The following is a 17,520-nucleotide window of genomic DNA, read 5'->3' as shown; positions in this document are numbered from 1 at the left end:
ATCCAATAGTTGTTTCACCTCCAAAGTGAGAATAACTGGCTTGTAACTACTCAGTCTAGATCTTCCTTTCTCCCTTTTATTTAACACAATGGTAAGGCATTAGCTATCTGTCAATCCTTTGGCTTTGCAACTAGGCCAGATATGACTGGAAAATAATGGTCAGAGTTTCCATTATTCTTTCTCTTGCTTCTCTTAATCTAGGCAACATTTTGTCCTTGGCTGAAGTTTAATTCACTTTCAGAGATATTAAATCCCTTAAAAAAATCTTCCCTCACTCTGTTATGAAATTAAATCAATAGTAAGAAACAAAGTAGGGTCAGATGGTGTCGAATTGAGGAACCACAAAAATAAAAAAAACACAGTTGGAGTTATGTAGAAGCTTCCAAACAGTAGTCAGGAGCTGGGGCGCAAGATACACCAGGAGGTAGAAATGGTGTGTTGAAAGGCAAAGTTACAGTGACCAAGGGGGTTTTTAATATGCAGATGGATTGGGAAAATCAGGTTAGCAGTGGATTGCAAGAAAAGGAATTTGTGGAATGTCTACAAGATGGCCTTTAGGAGCAGCTTGTGGGGGAGCCCACAAGGTAACAGGCAATACTGGATTTAGTGTTGTGCAATGAGGCAGACTTGATAAGGGAGCTTACAGTGAAGGAACCCTTAGGAGGCAGTGATCAAATTATGATAAAATTTACTGTGCAATTTGAGAGGGCGAAGATAGAATTGGAGGTAATGGTATTACAGCTGAATAAGAGCAACTACAAAGGCATGAGGGAGGAGCTGGGCAGAATTGACTGGGAGAGTTTAACAGGGAAGATAGTGAAACAGCAATGGCAGGAGTTTCTGGGAGTAATTCAGGAGACACAGCAAAAATTCATCCCAAGGGAAAAGAAGCATGGTATAGGGAGGATGAAGCAACCATGGCTGACTAGGAATATCAGGGATAGCATAAAAGGAAAAGAGAAAGCATATAATGTGGTGAAGGGCAGTCAGAGGAAGCTTACAAAGACTAAAGAAGGTAACGAAGTAAGAAGGAAGGAGATTAAATATGAGGGTAAGTTAGCCAGTAATATAAAGGAAGACTGTAAGAGTTTTTTTAGACATATAAAGGGCAAAAGAGAGGCAAAAGTTAATATTGCACCACTGGAAAATGATGCTGGATAGTAATGGGAACAAAGAAATGGCGAAGGACCTGAATAATTACTTTGCATCAGTCTTCATGATGGAAAACGCGAGTAATATGCCAAAAATTCAAGAGAGTCAGGGGGCAGAGCTGAGTATGGTGGCCATCAGCAAGAAGGTGCTAGAAAAGCTAAATGGTCTGAAGGTGGGTAAATCATTGGACCAGATGGACTACCTCCAAGAGTTCTAAATGAGATAGCTGAAGATATGGTGGAGGCTTTAGTAGTAATCTTTCAGGAATCACTAGAGGCAGGAAGGGTCCCAGAGGACTGGAAAATCACTAACGTGACAACCCTGTTTAAAAAGGGAGTAAGGCAAATGATGGAAAATTACAGACCAGTTAACCTAACCTCAGTCATGGATAAGATTTTGGAGTTCATTGTGAAGGATGAGATTTCAGAATACTTGGAAGTGTACGGTAAAATAGGGCAAAGTCAGCATGGTTTCATCAAGGGAAGGTCATGCCTGACAAATCTGCTAGAATTTTTTGAGGAAGTAGCAAGCAGGTTAGGCCAAGGAGAACCTATGGATGTTATCTATCTGGACTTCAAGAAGGCTTTTGACAAGATACCGCACAGGAGGCTGCTGGGTAAGATAAGGGCCCACGGTGTTAGAAGGAAGGTATTAGCATGGATAGAAGTTTTGCTGTCTGGCAGAAAGCAGAGAGTGGGGATAAAAGGGTCCTTATCAGGATTTAAGCCAGTGACAAATGGTGTTCTGCAAGGGTCAGTGTTGGGACCACAATTTTTCACTTTATACATTAGCGATCATGATGAAAGTACTGAGGGCATTCTGGCTAAGTTTGCAGATAATACAAAGATAGCTAGAGGGTCAGGTAGTATTGAGGAGGCAGGGAGAGTGTAGAAGGATTTGGACAAGTTAGGAGAATGGACAAAGAATTGGCAGACAGAGTACAACGTGGAAAGTGTGAGGTCATGCACTTTGGTAAGAAGAATAGAAGCATGGACTGTTTTCTAAATGGGGAGAAACTTCAGAAGTCTGAAGTGCAGAGACTTGGATGTTCTAGTTCAGTTCTCTCACTAGCCTATTTGCTCAATATGTCCAAGGACAACAAGATGTCTAATGCATGCGATAGATGGATAGAGGTATGTATAACTGATAGAACTCCCAAAAGCTGAAAGATGTTGAAAGCTGAGTGTGAGAGGCTCGATGGGAGGAAAATAAAGAGGAACAGGAGAAACACCGTAAGGACACTAAGGCTGAGAAAGATGAAAAATGACATTCCCAATGCTCCCAAAGATACCCTTAAATGGCCACCATTCCATGGTACTACCCATCTCACCATAGTCCATGTTGTGTAGCTGCTGAATTTTATGGGTAATGTGCCTTGTGGGATCGGTGATATTTGAGAAACGGTCAGGAATAAAAGTCCAACATTCCTTTCCTACAATGGCAAAGGTCCCACCCTCCTTAGCAAGTAGAAAGTCCAAATCCAAGCAGTTCTGAAGGGCTACTGTCCTGATAGCGACCATTTCAGCATTAATATTAGTCAGGACATTTGCAGTGTCACTACCACCAATTTCCAGGATGTTCTTTAATCTACTTAATTGAGTGCCCTGTAAATGAAAGCCAATAGTGGGGGAAGTCATACCAAGAAATGTGAAAAGAGCAGGGTGGTACCTTTTAGTCCTCAGGGGTGAAGAACCACAAACTCAATGTAACATTATCCCCACCAGTCTGAGGGGAGCCATGGATAAGCCTTGAGTCCACAAATAAAATAGCTGCCACTATAAGCGGTTAAGCTAAAATATCCATCTTTCCATGCCCTGTGTTCTGTTAAGGGCAGAGGACCAATCGTAAAGAAAATAAACAAATTTAGTCAAATTTCAGTTAGGTTCAATTCCTGTACTTCATTAAGTCTGTCTGAATCATCAGACGACCAGAGAATTAGCTATTCAGCTACTTCAGGTCATCTAAAGGAGACTAGCCACAGAGGGATATCCCCGCTGTGAAAAGGACAGTGCATGAGCACATACCCAACAATCAGTTACTTTTCCCATCATTTGGACACTTTGATAAGCCAAATACAAAAAGCCATTATGATGTATAGATCGTCTTGGTCACCTCCCAGGAACAAAGCAGTGTCAGCATGAAAGTCTTCTGCCCCCCAAAGTAAATCCCACAAAGTCATCAAAGTCACCAGTATCCAATGCATTTTTTCTTAGTCCTTATCTGTTTCTTCACTGACTCATTTACTGTCCTTTCTATGAATCCAACAGAGTTGTCCTTGCACTTTCACAGCTGTGGGAGTAGTCAGCAACACCTGAAACTGTCCTTTCTGCTTTGGCATCGATTTGCCCTGGTCACAGGACAAAATCAGGACAAAGTTTCCAGGTTCTACAGTAGGGTAGTCTCCCTAAAATGGTAGGTTCAGTGTACCTGTGAATGTAAATTTTGAAGAGTAAATTTTTATTAACTCTTGCAGATATTTTCCCACTTTTTCACCACTATTGTAGCAAGATTATCAGTAATTGGGATGGATTTGATCCATCTACTAAATACATCTATTATTACTAGACAATATCTATAACAATGTACTCTAAGTAATTCTATAAAATCAAGTTTTAGACAAGTAAAAGGCCCACCAGGCAATGGGGTAGTTCCAGAACTGCAGGGAATCCCTTTTCCAGCATTCAAAAATTAGGCATGCTTCAGCTCATTTCTCAGCTGCTTTCTCAAAATCTGGGTGCCACCAAGTTTGTAGTAAAGTATTAACCATTCCCTCCTTGCAAAAGTGTGTGCAATTATGCACATAATCAATTAAGATAAATAGGAGCAAAGACGGAACATAAAGTTGTCCCGCAGGGGTCACCCACAGCTTGTTTTGAGTATTGAGGGAGCACCCTGTTTGAGAGCATAGTTTGTGCTCCTCAGAATAACTGAATCTTTGCCAGGATACATTCATTCTCATGGTCACCTATCTTAGCCTTTTATAAAAGTAATTTTTATTATTTAATTCTTTAAAAACAGAGGATCTTTTTAGCTATTACTTCTTTCATACTTTATCAGAGTTACTATTTCAGAAGGCAAATGCAATGTTGGCATTCATTTTGAGGTGACTTGAATATAAAAGCAGGGATGTAACTCTGGGCTCTATAAGGTTCTGGTCAGAACATATTTGGAATATTATGCACAATTTTGGGCCCCATATCTCTGGAAGGGTTTAGTGGACTGAGAGCGGGTTCAGAGGAGGTTGATGAGAATGGTTGCAGCAATGAAAAGCTTAACATATGGGGAATATTTGAAGACTCTAGGTCAACACTCGATAGAGTTTAGAAGGATGAGGAGCAATCTAATTGAAACTTACAGAATACTGGATGGCCTGGACAAAGTGGCTGTTGGGAAGATGTTTCCACTGGTAGGAGAAACTAGGACTCAAGGGCACAGCCTTAGAGTAAAGATTTTTTAGAACTGAAATAAGGAGAAACTTCTTCAACCAGAGAGTGATGAATCTATGGAATTGACTGCCGCGGAAGATTGTGGAGTCCAGGTTGTTGAGTATATTTAAGACTGAAATGGATAAATTCTTGATTGTAAAAGGGATCAAGGATTACAGGGAGAAAGCAGGAGAATGGGATTGTGAAATTTATCAGCCTTGATTGAATAATGGAGTAGTGTTGATGGGCTGAATGTCCTGATTTCTGATCCTATGTCTTATGGCCTTCATTATATTCATTTAATTTTTCACATGCTCCCTCCAACTACACTTTTGTTTCATTCCTCCATTTTCCTCAGACATTAAGAGGAAGGGCTCAGAAAATTAGGGCTGGAAATGCAGTGAATACACATGAACCTTGTTAAAGGTCCTTTTGTTTAGGAGAAATGTAGACGTATTAGAAAGTGTTGTTGCATTTTCAGAGTAGATGCAATAGAAATGTAGAATTTGCGAGAAAGAAGCAAAGTTCTTACAGAGAATGGAATATGAGAAAGGATAGTCAAGATTGCTGCAAGTTACTCAGGGTGGATATCACTTGATAACTATTGCCAGAAATTAAGTTTGAAGGTCAAAGGTTGAAGGGTGAAGAATAAGGGAATCACATTTAAAGTGAAAGGCTGCAGTTCTAGAGGGGGTTTGAAGATAAAAACTTACATTCAGAAGGGGATGGGATCTGGAATGCACTGCCTGGGAGGATAGTTGAGGTGGATAACATTCAAGGCTGTGAGTGTAGTGTGGGAAAGTAAGACGAGTGTAGGTAGTTTATTTTTTGGCAGCCAAAAGGCCTCTTCTGTACTGTATGATTCTATGGTTCTAAGTTGAGAGGATGGAAGAGCCAGGTATGGATCATACGAAGACAAGAGAAAGTGGAAATCTGGAAGAAAAGTTGATTGCATTTTCAAATAACAAAATCAATTTGCACAATTCAATAAAACAAAATGAAATCCATTAAATGATTGCATATAACAGTGGGTTAAAATCTCTGACGGCCCGAGGAAAACAGCTGGAAATGCGAATTTAGAGCCGACACATCACGCCAACATCGAGCGGAGAGGCAACACTTTGCCAGTCTCAATGATGGGCGCCTTTCAAATTGTCACATAGGGAGGGTAGGGTATATCCGGATGTGACTGTAAGGGTGGCTCACTTCCGGCTCCGGCTCCGGCTCTGGGAGGTTTGTTGTTGAGGATCTGTTGATGCTGGAGGGGCGTTGCTTTCTGCTTTAAGGTAAAGGCCGGGGGTGGGTGCAGTGAGCGGGGGGAGGGGGGCATGATCAGGTTCGAGCCAGAGCTGTTTCAAAGTGTCCGGTAATCGGGGGTTATATTAACTGAAAGGTGTCTCTTTAAACTTGGGCGTCATTGTTTTACTGTGATAAAAATGTGGTGCATTATAAAGTAGGAACCATCTGTTAGTATCTTCCTATCTGGTCAATGCAGAAGTGACAGTGAGACCACTTCCAGTTCCTGTAGCACTCACTGATTGGATCTATCCTGATGAACCATTGAAGTCGTTTGTAAATCGCCCAGTGTCGCTGAACAAACATCAACAGTTTTCCAATTAAACTAAAGGAGGATCAGCATAATTTTTTTTTAATCCACAAAAACTGTGAGGGGGGCCTGTCCGACTAATACCTAATATCATTATCAGTGCACAAGGATCTCTCCAGAACTCACTGGTTTGACAGATCTCAGTTCATTGCAGTTTCTGTGTAGGAAGACAACCAGACTCATCCTGGTTCTCTAATGTGGCAATATCAATGAGTAAGGCCAAATCCCAAATCTTTTTTGGTATATAATTGAACTTGTTATATACAGTATTTAATAAGTAATAACTGTATTGATAACATGTGTTTTTCAAAATTGTAATTTACTGCTTCAATCGCTGTGGTCAAATTCCTTCATTCCCAGTCTATCTTGTCAAAGTTACCGACACCAGCTTTTGTGATTATAGCTGCAGTGCACCATTCTTGCCCTTATCATCCTGTCCATGGCAATTAATTCTGTTGATGATTTCAAATTCCTCTACTGTCAGTTCTTTCCTTTAATATCTGTGATGGTATGATTTCACTGCAACCTTTCCAAAGCACTCTGCAAACTCATTACTACATGGTTTCCTTCAAATTTTCTCCATTCCTGATTCCTTCCTCTTTCCTATCTACATGAATTTCCATGGTTCATATAAATATATGTATATACATTATAGTTACCCTCCTTTTGCTTTCTTCTTGGGTTGTTTGACCTATTTGTTGCTGGTCATGTATATTGGATAGCCTTCATACTGTTAAAACCACTTACTTTTCTCCAGTACAGTAATTCTGTATCTTTTGCCTCTGTGTGATCTTAGTCAAAATCCATGTAGAATCAATCATTCAGATGGCTTATTTCCTTCTCCAGAGCAAAGCACCTCACTGTTCTGACTTCACTTTCCCTGCTGCTCACTTTGCCTTAGTTCATGTCCCGAACTGCTCTTCAAGTAAGTTCCAATGGTCTTCTGCAGATATTGGGTGGTATTTTGTCTATAATACCACTTCCTACTGTTCTCCATTAGCCTCTAGTCTCCTAAAGCTTAAGTTCAAATCCCTCCACAGCCTCATTCCATCCTATCTTTACTCTGCCTCTTAACGCTAGTCCCTTGCTGCTCAGTATCTGACGTTTGTCTGGCTGGCCATCTCTTCCCATGCTGCTTAAAACCTACTTCTGTGGTCATGTTTTTGGTAATCTCTCCTATATTTTCACCGTTCAACATCTAATTTTACCATTTTAAAGCACCTTAGAAACGTCTGTCACATTCTAGTTTTTAGTCACTTCAGAACATAGAAATATACAGCACAAAACAGGCCCTTTGGCCCACGATGTTCTGCTGAAGTTTAATCCTAATGTAAAATATAATAACTTAACCTCCGCACCCCTCAACTTACTGCTACCCATGTGCATGCCCAGGAGTCGCTTAAACGTCCCCAATAACTCTGTTTCCACCACCACAGCTGGCAACGCAATCCATGCATTCACATCTCTGCGTAAAGAACCTACCTCTGACGTCTCCTTTATACATTCATCCTAGTATCTTCAAACTATCTCTCCTTGTACCAGTCAATCCTGCCCTGGGGGGGAAGTCTCTGGCTATTGACTATCTATTCCACTCATTATCTTGTACACCTCGATCAGGCTTCCTCTCTTCCTCCTTCTCTCCAGAAAGAAAAGTCTGAACTTATTCAACCTTTCTTCATAAGGCAAGCCCTCCAGTCCAGGCAGCATCCTGGTAAACATACTTTGCACCCTTTCCAAAACCTCTATCTTTCCTATAGTAGGGCGGCCAGAACTGGACATAATATTCCAAGTGTGGTCTCACCAGGGACGTGTAGAGCTGTAGCAAAACCTTGCAGCTCTTAAACTCGATTCCCCTGTTAATGAAAGCCAAAGCACCATATGCTTTCTTAACAGCCCTATCCACTTGGGTGGCAACTTTGAGGGATCTATGTACTTGCACACCAGATCCCTTTGTTCCTCCACACTGCCAAGAATCCTGTCTTTAATGCTATGTTCAGCATTCAAGTTTGACCTTACAAAATGCATCACTTCGCATTTATCCAGGTTGAACTCCATTTGCCATTTCTCAACCTTGCTCTGCATCCTGTCTGTCACGCTGCAGCCTGCAGTAGCCCTCTATATTATCGACGACACCTCTAACCTTTGTGTCATTCGCAAATTTACTAACCCACCCCTCAACTTCCTCATCCAAGTCATTTATAAAAACTACAAAGTATTCCTCAAAGATTGCTTACTTCGAAATTTGCACATTTAAAGAGGGCCTTTTAGTTCAGAGTTTTTAACTTTATTCTCCACTTTAATCCCATCATTTTAAACATTCACCCCCTCCACCACCAATGCTCAGTGTTATCAACAAGTGGCACTGCAGCAACTCTTCCAACAGCAACCTAGGATTTAAAGTATAAAGTTATGCAGGTGTCAAAAATCTGAATGAAAGGACATACTGGAATCTCAATTGGCCAGACCGCAGTTGTAGAGGAACAGAGTTCCAGTTGTAGCTATAGATTTTCTTTTGGCCAGTTTTGGGAAAAGTTTGACACGCAGAATGTTTGAATCGTATTCTGAAATACACTGTTATAGGTTTAAATTGAATGCTTTAAATAAAAGCTTGCACAGAATAAAGGAAGCTGAGTCATTAGTTTAATGTGAAGTTTTTAACAAGCCTGTGAAAATTCAATCGCAGGATTAACCAGTGAGAAACCACTTGCCTCCTCAACCTAAATGTGGAAGTGACAGAGTCTGATGACACCCTCCATTCGTAAGCTGTTTCTCTCTAATGTTGCTGATATGCTCGCGAAGTAGATGTAGTTGAGGCTATCTGCAGCAAATGCATGAAACAGCGAATGATTGGAGGAGTGTCCAGCATTGTATTAACACTGAGCAGCAGTGAGAGTGAGGCTGCAAGGGAGAGGGAGACATTTTAAACTTACCAAGAAAGAAATGTTCAAACTCGGAGCCTGGAAAGTTTAAAAGTATTCCTTGCAAAAGACTGTGTGTGGAGTCTCTAGCTAAGTTCAGGACCTACTTTTGGAAGGAAAATATAGTGAATACTGTTGTAATGAGCACTGTTCTAATGGGGTAATTTAATACTGAACTGAATTCTTCATAAGAAAGATTAGCATTTATGTGTTATCACATCTGTGTTGCACATTTTAAGAAATAAGAGGTGCAGAGATTGTGATAGACAAAAATACATAATTTTGCACATAGTACAATTCTAAATAGTAAAAAATGACTAAAATTTTTATTGTGTCTATCGTGATTTTCAGCTATTCCAAAGTACACACAGCCAGTTGAATACTTTGGACATATAGTCACTTAATGAAAGAAATATTTATAGTATTGTAATGAGAGAAATTAATTTAGGTAAGGCTAGGACTAGGGAGCACAACTTGAAAAATAGATCCAGGTATTTCTGGAGTGAAATTAGGAAACACATTCTACAGAGTGAGCAAAGTTTGGAATGAATGCTCTTCAACAAACTCTGTTGATGCTAGATCAGATCGCTACTTTATTAATTATTAAATTTAAATTTGAGATAGTGATGTAAATTGTAATAAAAAGCATAGTAACTACCTATTTAAAATCTTCCTGTTTTGTGTATAAACAATGGAAACAGGTTAGCTGCAAATCTCATCAGTCCAGGTGATGGCTTTTTAGATGTAGAAGTGTGTGTCAGTTACATTGGAAGAAAACTTTTGCTTACTGATGCTGGTCTTGGGCCAAGTTAAACACCATGACTTCCAGAAACTTTGTTTTCCTTTTTGTGTTGTGGCTATTGGAGGGTTGATGATTATTAATCTCCAATTCTGTTTCTGTGAGCATCCAAATACCTCATTGTATATATTTGAGTAACAATCAATTTTGTGTAAAGTTTGAACCTGACTTTTGGCCATGTTATTTGCAAGTTGACACCCGACCCTTTAAAAAACTGAATTCTTCCTACTTGCTTACTGCTAAAGTTAAACTTGCCCTAAGTGTAAGCCAACTGATATGAAAATGGCTCTTCAGGCTGCTTGTGTCTGTGTAGAATAATAAAAATAAGTACATTTTGGCTCCCTTTGCACTAATTTTAGGGAGAGTGGCTGACAGGAACAGTCCCTGACTGGCAATTCTGTGATCTGATGTAACATTGCAACAGGTGGTAAGAAGATGGAGATGGTGGATTTTAACTCCTCAAATTTTATTTGTGTATAAGTTGATCCCCTTCTTTTGGCTAATAACTTGGTCTCAAGCTTAACTTCTGCTCACATGTACGTAGTTTGTTACTATAAATACAAAAGATAATGTGATTGTATCTCCTAATAAAGGAGTTTGTGAGAATAAAATTAGTTGATGTAAGTTGCATAAACTATTATAGTTGGCAGCAAGTTCCTTATAGTTTTGTAAACTGTTTTTTGATACAAAATATGAACTTGATGTAAAATTGCTTTCCTACATTCACCTACCAATCTAGATTCAGACTTGATTCATAAATTGGTTAATGTGAATTTAAAAATGAATAATCTTGCTTGAATTATTTCACTTTGTGAGAAAGAGAATGAAGAGGTCAGCTAATGATAATGCAGTAGATGTACTTTATCTGGATTTTCAAAAATACGCTGGAATAGACTAATGAGTAAGTTGAGTCAATATGCAGTCAGGACCAAGTGGCAGAAAGAATCGTTGGCTGGTTTCAGGACAGAAGGCAGAGTGTGAGAATAGAGGGTTATTCAGAATGACCAGGTAGAAAATGGTATTCCATGTGAAACTGTACTGAGCTATTGCTCTTCAATTTACATTAACAATTTTGACTTTGGAATCGAGAATGGAATTTGAGTTCGTGTAAGACACTAAATTGGGAGGAGGTGGAGTTAATCCTGAGAAAACTTGAACAAATTGTCCGAGGCCATGGAACTTGCAGAATGACCAAATAATTAGCAAGTGAAGTTCAACACACACAAATATGAGGTAGTATGTTTTGATAGGGAGAATTGTTAATTCAACTATTATTTTCAGGGAAATGCAATTCTAAATGGAATGGAGGGTGGAACAAAGAGTACAAATGCACTAAAAGTTTCCCCACAGGTTCATATGGTCATAATAGAAAAATGTAGTCCAAGCGCTAAGTTTGATTTCCAGATGAATAGAGTTGAAAAACAGGGAAGTTATGCTAAAGCATCAAATCTTGGTTAGACGATGGTTGGGGCACTGATGCAGTTCTGTTACCATTTTTGTAAAAAGCCTGTAGAGACACTGGAGAAGCTGCAAAGATAGTTGACATCAGTATCACCATAAATGTGCAGGTATACATCTCCAAGAAAGACTGACATGAATAGGTTAGGATGTGTGGCCCGTTTTTATGATTGATAATTCTGTGCCTGTGTAATCCAGAAATATGGTTTCCTTTTGTCAGAATTTCTCTCAATTCTAAACCTTTTCAGGTCTATCAACCTTAAAATTTCTATCCGTACTTTTCTGGAGTGGGAGCTCCATGCACTAGAAAACACTTAAGTTGATTGCTTCCCCTGAACTGACTTAATTCTCCTAGTTGGAGAAACTGTCCTACAATTTAGGATTATGAGTTGGGCTCACAGTATGGTGCACTTGTGTACTGGAACTTACATGTCAACGCATAAGGTCCTTTTCTTTGCAGATAAAACGCACGTTGTGCCTGTTTTAACTCAGTAAAACAGGAGAAGGCCATTGTCCAGTGCATTTCTCAGAGCAATACTGTGACCATTCAGAGTCAACTGCCTTACTTGAAATCCAAACAATGCTTGGTAGTAGCAGACAATCATTTATTGCTGCACATTCCATGGCAGCACTCTACCAAAGTCCTCTTGTCAAATAGTTAGCACACTCCACTTATGTAATATAAATTTTGGTTTCCAGTTTATTGGTGTTCTTATGTATTGTCCTGATGAGTGGAATGCAGAAGCTTTGACAAAATGTTTTTTCACCATTTTTCAATTTAAAATCATCCAAAAAGCAAAATAAAAAAGGAAAGGAAGGTGGAATTGATAGAAAAGCGACAAAACGTTTTATAAAAAAAGTCAAATAGTTAAAATCTGTAGGAAGAATATTCCATGTTGTAAAAGTAAATTCTGAGTGTGCGAAAGGTTTCTGGACCATGATTAAGTTACTTTAAAAAGTCATTTAAAATGAACAAGTCCTTTATCATGTTTAAACACTTAATTGTTTTCAGTGCTGTGTTTCTTGCCAAGATTGAGGTGCAGCAATAAAAGTTAGAGCTAAACTGTCCAGGGATGATATCACATCTTCAAAGAAAGGGTAGTGGAAGCATGGAACTCTTTCAAGAAATTGAAGCTAGGTCAAATGAAAAACTCAATGTTGGATTAAGTGGATTTTTTTGAGAGGAAAGTTGAAGAATATGGAGCACCTTACGGAATTAAAATGCAGATCAAACATGATGTAATTAAAGTGTTAAGGGCTGAGTAGCCTACTCCTGTTCAGTGTTCCTACAAAGATTTCTCATGTTTATACATCCAGAGTGCATAAAATGTAACTTTGCTGACTGTAGAAAAATTCCTTTTTTGTTGTTGTTCTTCACTAAATCTACTTATTCATGAATGCAGGCAGAACAAGTTAGGAACTGTCATTAATGTGGGAATATAACTTGCTGAAGTCTTTGTTTACTATGTTTTACCCATTTTGATCTTCATGCATTATTCCTCAGAGATTTGTTTCTTAGTATCTGTTTTGAGCTGTCTGGTTTTAACTGGTGTTACTGTCTCTTGATACTTATAGATTAACTCTCCTTTGAGCGATAAGTACTTTGCTTCATTTAGAGGTGGTATAGTGGTATTGTCATTGCATTAGTAGCTGTTGTCACGACATTAGTAATCCAGAACCCCAGTCTAATGTTCTGAGGACATGGGTTCAAATCCCACTTTGGGGAAACATTTGAATTCAGTGAAATGCCATTCTGATGGCGATCCATGTAATTATTTGTGTGCTGTCCTGATGAGAACCCCACGTGGCTCTTTACCTAGGTTGGCTTACATGTGAGTCCAGACCCACAGCAATGTGTCTAACTCCTAACTGCCCACTGAGCAATTAAGGATTGGTGATAAATGCTGGCCTAACCGATAACAGTTGTATCCCGTGAACAAATCAGAAAAAAATGTCTCTCATTAGTGCCTCACTACTGAAATTGGCAACTCATCATTGTGAAGAATCTGTTCTGTGGCAAGATTCTGAAACACTCTGGTGTTTTTATTCTTTTGTAGACCTCCCTTAACATGTCCTGTGGAAGTTTTACATTTGTCATGAAGTGTACTGTGTTTTTGGAAATGGAAATACTTCATTTTTACAATTAAAATTAGTATCCTTTTACTCTAGGGAATATATGTATTACCATATATGTTTGAAGTTTCTTCTTTTCCACCTCAGCAATCTGTCATTGCCTCAAACAAATCAGTTTTGTACTCCAAAAGTATGAACTTGGATTAATATTTCCTATGTCTAACCATCCAACTTTATCCTGAGTCTGGAACTATAGAATTAATCCCATTGATTTGCAATCAAATCAGCCCAACCAATTTCTGAAGCCAAGCTTCAAAGATAAGAATGTTCATTATTCAAATCTGCAGTAGTAATCATTTGTGTGTGTTTAGGTCAGAGTGATGCTGGAAAAGCACAGCAGGTCAGGCAGCATCCGAGGAGCAGGAAAATCAACATTTTGGGCAAAAGCCCTTCGTCAAGAACGGCTGACGAAGGGCTTTTGCCCGAAACGTCGATTTTCCTGCTCCTCGGATGCTTCTGACCTGCTGTGCTTTTCCAGCACCACTCTAATCTAAACTCTGGTTTCCAGCATCTGCAGTCCTCACCTTTTGCCTAGTCCATTTGTTTGTGCCCTGCAATTTTTAAGACTACGGATTTTTTGTTTCTGTTAACCTTATACTAATAAGTAAACTAAGTGGAACTTTTTTTTAATCTTGGTGTTCAGAATGACAGCAATCAAGCATGCTTTACAGAGAGATATTTTCACTCCACATGATGAACGATTGCTCAGCATAGTCAATGTCTGCAAGGCAGGCAAAAAGAAGAAAAACTGCTTTTTGTGTGCTACAGGTATAGTTTGATACTGTATACGATCGGACAATTTTAATTGATGTTTTGTTGGCATGTGTGTCTCGGGATGCGCAACACTTTAATTTTCTCAAGCAATCTGAGCGATTGCTTTTATTACAGTTAATCTATACACCTTTAATTTTGACTTCAAATTGACAGAATATAGTAAACAGATTTCCACAGTTATTCACACACGGAGAAGTCAGTTGAAACTGACTTTGAATGCTAACTTGACTCTACCACCTTTTAGAGCTACTTTGTATTTAGCTAACTGCATTCATCCACATTGATCAATTAAAGCCAGTTATTCTCAGCAAACATTAAAATGTGTAGTTTTAAACTCGATAATGATTATTCCCAATGAAATGCAGTCTCAAAGGGAGGAGGGTAGTGGGGAGAACAAAGAGAGCAATTGATGCACCACTTAACTAAAAGACGGTTGTAGCTTTGTGTATAATTCAGATGTGATCAATCAGTGGGAATAGGGTGCAGTGTATGGGGTACAGGTAGCAAAAATTAGAATGCTCTTGAGCATATAGAGTGTGCAGTATGAGCCTGATTAGAAGATTGAGATGGAAAGTGTTTTGTTTTGTGCACAATAGATCTTGCAAGTGTATTATACCTTTTGTGTAGAAGAGTGAATCAAAGCTTTCCACAGCTGTCATCAAAAAATGGATGGTACTAAGGATAAAGAAACTCGAGTGGCTTAAAGCTCAGCAGGGTGGAGTTCATACCCGGCGTGCAACCTTCATAAATTATTAAATACTAGTTCTGTATTAGTATTCTAGATTGCTACTGCACCCTCTTTAATTATGTTTTTGTCTATGTCTGATTTGTCGATTTCTTAATGTTTGATATTTATAGTAACAACCGAGCGACCAGTCCAGGTAAATGTTGTAAAGGTGAAGAAATCTGATAAGGGGGATTTCTACAAACGGCAAACTGAATGGGCATTGCGAGATTTGGCTGTCGTTGATGCCAAAGATGCTAACAAGGTATGAGTAAAGTAGTTAAAGGCCTGAGGACACTAAGAATTATTCAGCATTTTAGTACAAGTGTTAGAACGTACATTGGTAATAACCATGATCTTTTTCTTGTTCTCTATTTTGTTTAGTGGTTCAGTCATGCTAACAACTTTAAAATGTTGCAGCATCTTTATGCTGGAGAAACCTTTGGGCCCATTGTTGTTTCCATTCTTGATGTTCAAGGTTAATTTCTTGCTTTACAGCTTTTTATCGAGAAACTAGAAAGGATAACTTCTAAAAGATAACTTCTGAGCTTTTTATTCCCTCTCCCCTGCCCAACTCTTTTATATTTCACTAACGTTGAGAAATCATTTTAGGTTTCATAATATCACTTCTTTCATTTGAAGTTTGAATTAGAAAGTCAATTGAGCACTCTCAGATCAAATAAGTTAGCACATTGATATCAATTTGCTCTAACTTTAGTGTCTGCAGTTGCATCTGATAGAATATGGCTTTCTAGTGGGGGGAGAGAAATTGGCAAAAATCCAAATTGCATCCTATAAGTACATATCCTGTTAATTAATTGTAAAACTTGGCTTTGTTAAGACGGAAGCTGATAGCCCAACACCCCACTCTACCTATACTAGCAGTGACCAGGAAAATACAAAATAAGACTCTAATGGAGAAAAAATGATTTGAAGCAGGAAAAGATGTGTGACCACATTTTCAACAAGATGTATTTCCTTACCCCTATTCAACTCCTCTCCTCCTCTCAACAAAATGGTAAGTTCATTTAAAATGGAAAAACAACCTTTGTCGGAGATATTAATCTTTGACCACTCTGTTCCACAGAGCTCTACCAATCTACACACACAGCAAGATGCACCAGTACCCAAAAATGGGAGGGTGAGTAAGCTAAACAGCTCCACAGGAAATCTTCAAAACTTCTTAATTCTGGATGCTAGTTGGGAAATACACACTTGCTGGGAAAATCTTTATATTTAACAAAATACAGCCACATTCAACTGATACTGAAATTTCCCATCTCAAACCTCACAACTCGTATCCAGGACCAGAAATCTGCTGGATTTCCTGTGGAATGTTTTGCTGACAGTTTGGAGCTGATGTTAGGTGAGCAGCTGCAAAGAAGGAGAGTCCAGAACTGCTTCTGTCCTTTTATTTCCCCTCCAGAATTTGTGTTGATATCGGTTAATTGAACTAAATAATGTAATTCCTTTAACACAATTATGACTTCCATTGGACTGACTTTGTCCTTCCTGCAGTGCAACTGGTGCCTCAGCTCACAAAGGTAACTGGACAGAAGTTTGTGCATTTAGATCTTGTGGATGCCATGTCTTCTCATTGCCACTGAGAATCCCTCATTTTGACCAAAAATATAGCTGGTGAACTTCTTCCTTTTAAATAATTAAATACGCTTTAAACAAGCCATGTCATGGGATGCACTTGGCAATGAAGATTATCACTTCTAACATTTCATAGATATTGATAGCTTTATAGCTATCAATAAACAACATACATTTACACAGTAACTTTAATATAGGAACATATCCCATTGTATTTCACGTATGTAATCAAAATAACAAATTACACCAAGAAAGATATGAGAAAGGGTGACCAAAACTTTCCTCAAAAGGCAGGCATTTTGATATGGTCTTGATAGAGAAAATATAGGTGGAAGATCACAGATCAAGCACTTGGGGACAAAGGCAGATGAAAGAACAACTCCCATTGGTGGGATGAATATAAATGAGAACCTGGGACTCGGGAATAATGCATTAGGGCTGGAGTTGAGGAAAAGGCTTGCAGCAGAGTAAGAGGTGGAAATTGGGAAAGTCCAGCAATGAATTTAAACATGTGAATTAGAATTTTAAATTTGATGACAGGCTCTCCAACACCTCAGCAGAGGCCAGTGAAAATTAGAGCAGGATTTGATCTGGTATAGAACATATGTATCAAAGTTGGATGAGTTGAAGTTTAGAGGGCGAAGGATGGAGAGGAGAGCGTAAGTATTAAAGTCTGGAAAGGACAGAGTTCTAGCCTAATTTAGTAAACAAAAAAAGTTATGGCAGGAGAATTGGTTTGTTTCAGTGATGAAAGGAGTATGAGTTGGAAGCTTGAACTTGGGCTTTGATGGGATGCCGAGTCTGTTTACAGCATTGACAGAAAGGAACCTGTCAACAAGGTACCGGAATTCAAATGCTGCTTTATATACAAAAATTATTCATTTGATTATAAAGATAAACTGTATGGAGCAGTTTGAAATATAACCTCAACC

At 38.9% G+C, this 17,520-nt stretch overlaps 1 protein-coding gene across 2 annotated transcripts in view; it reads left to right on the top strand.

The window, feature by feature from the left end:
• Positions 1-5,793: 5,793 nt before the first annotated feature.
• Positions 5,794-17,520, top strand: part of exoc1 (exocyst complex component 1) — a 63,484-nt gene continuing 51,757 nt past the window's right edge. For both annotated transcript variants that reach the window (XM_060824117.1, XM_060824108.1), the window contains exons 1-3: positions 5,794-5,863; positions 14,135-14,259; positions 15,124-15,254. In XM_060824117.1, coding sequence (XP_060680100.1) covers positions 14,136-14,259; positions 15,124-15,254 — 255 coding nt within the window. In that variant the 5' untranslated portion in view covers positions 5,794-5,863; position 14,135. The remainder of the gene's footprint in view (positions 5,864-14,134; positions 14,260-15,123; positions 15,255-17,520) is intronic.

The sequence above is a fragment of the Hemiscyllium ocellatum genome, chromosome 1 (genome assembly GCF_020745735.1).
Source record: "Hemiscyllium ocellatum isolate sHemOce1 chromosome 1, sHemOce1.pat.X.cur, whole genome shotgun sequence".
Lineage (NCBI taxonomy): Eukaryota > Metazoa > Chordata > Chondrichthyes > Orectolobiformes > Hemiscylliidae > Hemiscyllium > Hemiscyllium ocellatum.
The sequence above is the reverse complement of the archived record's forward strand: the minus strand, read 5'-3'. Positions and strand labels throughout refer to the sequence as shown.